This window comes from Cucumis melo, chromosome 8, assembly GCF_025177605.1.
Source record: "Cucumis melo cultivar AY chromosome 8, USDA_Cmelo_AY_1.0, whole genome shotgun sequence".
Lineage (NCBI taxonomy): Eukaryota > Viridiplantae > Streptophyta > Magnoliopsida > Cucurbitales > Cucurbitaceae > Cucumis > Cucumis melo.
Window position 1 is genome coordinate 5012236 of NC_066864.1, and position 3757 is coordinate 5015992.

Below are 3757 nucleotides of genomic sequence, written 5' to 3' on the forward strand. Positions count from 1 at the left end.
GTTCTTATCAATCCAATCGTGCAATTATAGTCTTTATACAATCTAATAAATATTAACTATAATCTTTCAAAATTAATTCTAGCAATATTGATTAAAAAAATCATAAATATAATTTGGGAATATATTTTAAAATTTTGAAGTAAAAAAAGAATAAAATTAGTTAAAAATCGAGAACAAAATAACATTAGAGAGAATATTTAATTTTGATAGAAAATAGATGCAGTAAAATTAAAAAATAAGTAAAAAAAATCAAAATATATAAGGAAATGTTTATTTAAACCAAAATGAGTATTTATATATATAAAAACTTAGTGTAAAATAAAAGTAAAAAAATTTGTTCATGACAATAGTCCTCCTCTCAAATAACTAAACAAAAACTGAGTGACAACTAATATGTAATACGGACACCATAATATTTTAATACATACATTAATATTTAAAATAATACATTTCTCCCAACTGCACAGACAAAGTATCGAAAAGAGATTTTTTTTCTTTTTCTTTTTTTTCTTTTTTTCTTCTTCTTCTTCTTCTTCCTTTTTAATGTTAATTCCAAAATTGTCCCTATAACTCCGTTTTAAAAGTACGGTCAATGAGAGAGGTTTCGACTCGCTATAGGCGGTGGCTTTGTAATTTGCATTTGGCGTGAATTTGAGATGAATTTCGTTTCCACAAACCCCGGTGAACCCAACCTCAGTTAAAATCTAACCATACTTCTGACACGAGTTGGATTATTTAAAGAGAGAGAAAGTATTAGACTAATCGTAATCGGGCTGCACACTGCCCTCTTCTTCTTTCTTCTTCTTCTTCCTCTTCTTCTTCTTCTTCTTCCTCCTCTTCTTCCCTCTTCGTATCCCACTCCCAAAGCTTCTCCCTCAACCCACGCACTCCCGTAATGCAGTACACATAGAAACTAGATATATAAGAGACAGAGAAAGAGTTCTTATTCTTGGGAAATCACTCAATCCTCTGTTTTCTTCTTCATCATCTTCTTCTGTGACACTTGGGTTGGGTTTTACCATTTTTCTTCCCATTTTGAGCATCAATTTGAATTGGGTTTTGTTTTCTGGACCTTTCTTTTGATGGGTTCAGAGGGGGAAGGAAGATCGAAGAAGATTGTGAAAGATCCAGGGGAAACAGGGGAACGAACTGGGAAATTGTACAGAGTCGGAACGTCCTCTGTTTCTTCCATTAACTCTAGAGTTTTCTGCTACTTTGAACCACTACTTAAGCTTCTAGAACTTATTGTGTAAACTTCAAACGAATTACCGCTTCTAAAGTTTTAGGGGGTTACTATAACTATTTGATCCGACTTTGGGAGTTGTTTTCTTAATTTTCTTCCGTCATGAAGAGGCATGGCAGCTCAGATTCCTTGGGTGCTTTGATGTCCGTCTGTCCTACTTCAGGTTTAAATATAATCGACAATTTTGTTTTATATATTTTCGTTTCTTTATTCTTCGACTATTGCTTAATTTCCATTTTCCCGACATCCCATGTGAGTTCATTTTTTCTTTTGTTTCTTTAATTTCTTGTCCCTTTTTAGACCCAATCACTCACAAGAATCTTTACGATTTTCCTTTTCCAACTCGATTCATTACGAATAGCGATGCATCATGCAGTACATCTGGCTTATTAGTATTACACACTCTTACTTGCAGAGGAACAGAGTCCAAGAAACAGCCACGTTTATGGCAGGGAGTTTCAGTCCATGTTGGATGGCTTAGATGAAGAAGGCTCCATCGAAGAACACTGTCATGTAGGGGAGAAGAAAAGGAGACTCAGCGTAGATCAAGTTAAGGCGTTGGAGAAAACATTTGAGATCGAGAACAAGCTCGAACCAGAGAGAAAAGTGAAGCTTGCTCAAGAACTTGGCCTGCAGCCAAGGCAAGTTGCTGTTTGGTTCCAAAACCGTAGAGCACGATGGAAAACCAAGCAACTCGAGAGAGATTATGGCCTCCTCAAAGCCAATTATGAATCTCTCAAGCGTAGTTTCGATACCCTTCAACAGGATAATGATGCTCTGCTTAAAGAGGTTGGTGTTTATAAAACCCCAGAGAGTATTCGTAGTGAATCTTGAAGTTTCTTTTCTCCCAATTTATTGAGTTGAATTTGCTTGTCTCTGTTTTGTAGATCAAGGAATTGAAATCCAAGCTTGAAGAAGAGAAGACGGAGAGCAATTTGTCAGTAAAAGAAGAGATTTTCGTGTCGGAATCCGACAATTTACTAATTGAACAAACAACTAATCATCTTCCGGTGGATCATATTTCTCTTCCCGTTGCTTCGGATCATTCCGATGACTTCGACTACGAAAGCTTCAGAACCGTCGGCGCCGATGACGGCGATGATCAAAGAGTTGAAGTATCGTTATTCCCTGATTTTAAAGATGGGTCGTCGGACAGCGACTCAAGCGCCATATTGAACGAAGACAACAGCCCAAACGCCGTCGTTTCATCAGCGACTGCCGGAATGCTCCAAAGCCATCACCAAATTCTGTCGTCTCCGGCGACGTCTTTGAACTGCTTTCCGTTTCAAAAGGCTACTTATAATAATGCCCAACAATTTGTGAAAATTGAAGAACACAATTTCTTCAGCGGAGAAGAGACCTGTAATTTGTTCTCCGATGAACAAGCCCCATCTATGCATTGGTACTGCCCCGATCAGTGGAACTAAAAATAATATCATCCCGATCAGCGGAGTAAAATCTAGTGTTGGTAATTCGCACTGTGCAGAATAATAAAATAAAAAGGAAGAAAACTGTGGGATTGGTCGAATAGGGAGCAGCTGCCGGCTCCGGCCAGAGAAAGACGGTAGAGAGAGAGAGAGAGTGAGATTTAAGTGGGTGAAAATGGACGACAGAGGGAAGAGAGTCTTCATTGGAATGAAGCTGTAAAAAGGAAACTTTTAAGGGATGGATGGTTGGATGATTAGAACAAATATTGTAATGAACAAATAATCATTCCCTTTTGCTTTTTTATTCCGTCTTTTTTCCCCCCCTTTCATTTCTTAACAATTTTCATGCCCTACACTTTCGTTGATTCTTCTTCTCTTTTTAGTCACTCTGATTTTTCTTACAAAGGAAGAAGAAGAACACTCACATAGGTTTGATATTTGAATTATATTTTAAGTAACAAAACTAATTAAAATATTTAATACTTTTTTTTAACTTTTATTTAAAATTTTGTTATATTTTAATGAACATTCTTTTTTAAGTATTAGGAAAAAAGAAAAACAAAGAAATGTGAGGATTTGAAGAAGTCATGTTTTCATCAATTGTGTTGTGTTGGGTAGGAAAGGAGTAGAAGTTCGATATTTAAGTTGAAAATCTTTTTAACTGCCCCTTCATGTTTGGACAGTCACATTCTCAAATAAGAAACCATACATACCCTCAACTAAAAAACTATTCGGAAAGTTTTTCTCTTCAAAATTTATTAATCTTTTTTAATAAGGAAAAAAAATGTTCAAATGGAAAGTGTTCAATGTTTCGAGTTTTTCAATATTAAATAAAAAAATCAATTGATAACGAGTGGAACAACGACTCATTTATCTTATAACAAGTTTGAGTCTTTTGGTTCTTGGATTTTTCTCGGATATAAGAATATATCCTCAATTTTGAGTTCCATTTATTTCTCTTTCTAGTTCATCCATACCCGATTACACCTCGGTTAAATGACAATTCTTATTCTAGTGTTGATTGTAAATGGAAAATCTTCTAAACTTTGAGTGAAGATTATGTTGAAACCTAAGATGTTAGAACTAA

General features: G+C 35.3%; 1 protein-coding gene across 1 annotated transcript; it reads left to right on the forward strand.

Moving 5' to 3' along the window:
- Window positions 1–671: 671 nt before the first annotated feature.
- Window positions 672–2974, forward strand: LOC103484950 (homeobox-leucine zipper protein ATHB-6-like). Its single transcript, XM_008442350.3, has 3 exons — window positions 672–1406; window positions 1659–2032; window positions 2131–2974. The coding sequence occupies exons 1-3, from the start codon at window positions 1346–1348 to the stop codon at window positions 2668–2670; spliced, it is 975 nt and encodes a 324-aa protein (XP_008440572.1). The 5' UTR covers window positions 672–1345; the 3' UTR covers window positions 2671–2974.
- The last annotated feature ends 783 nt before the right edge of the window (window positions 2975–3757 follow it).

Excerpts from the sequence above, each read along its gene's own strand:
- LOC103484950 (XM_008442350.3), top strand. The coding sequence starts at position 1,346 with ATGAAGAGGCATGGCAGCTCAGATTCCTTGGGTGCTTTGATGTCCGTC. Across the intron at positions 1,407-1,658 it reads GTCCGTCTGTCCTACTTCAG|AGGAACAGAGTCCAAGAAAC; the intron begins GTTTAAATATAA and ends TCTTACTTGCAG. Across the intron at positions 2,033-2,130 it reads ATGATGCTCTGCTTAAAGAG|ATCAAGGAATTGAAATCCAA; the intron begins GTTGGTGTTTAT and ends TCTGTTTTGTAG.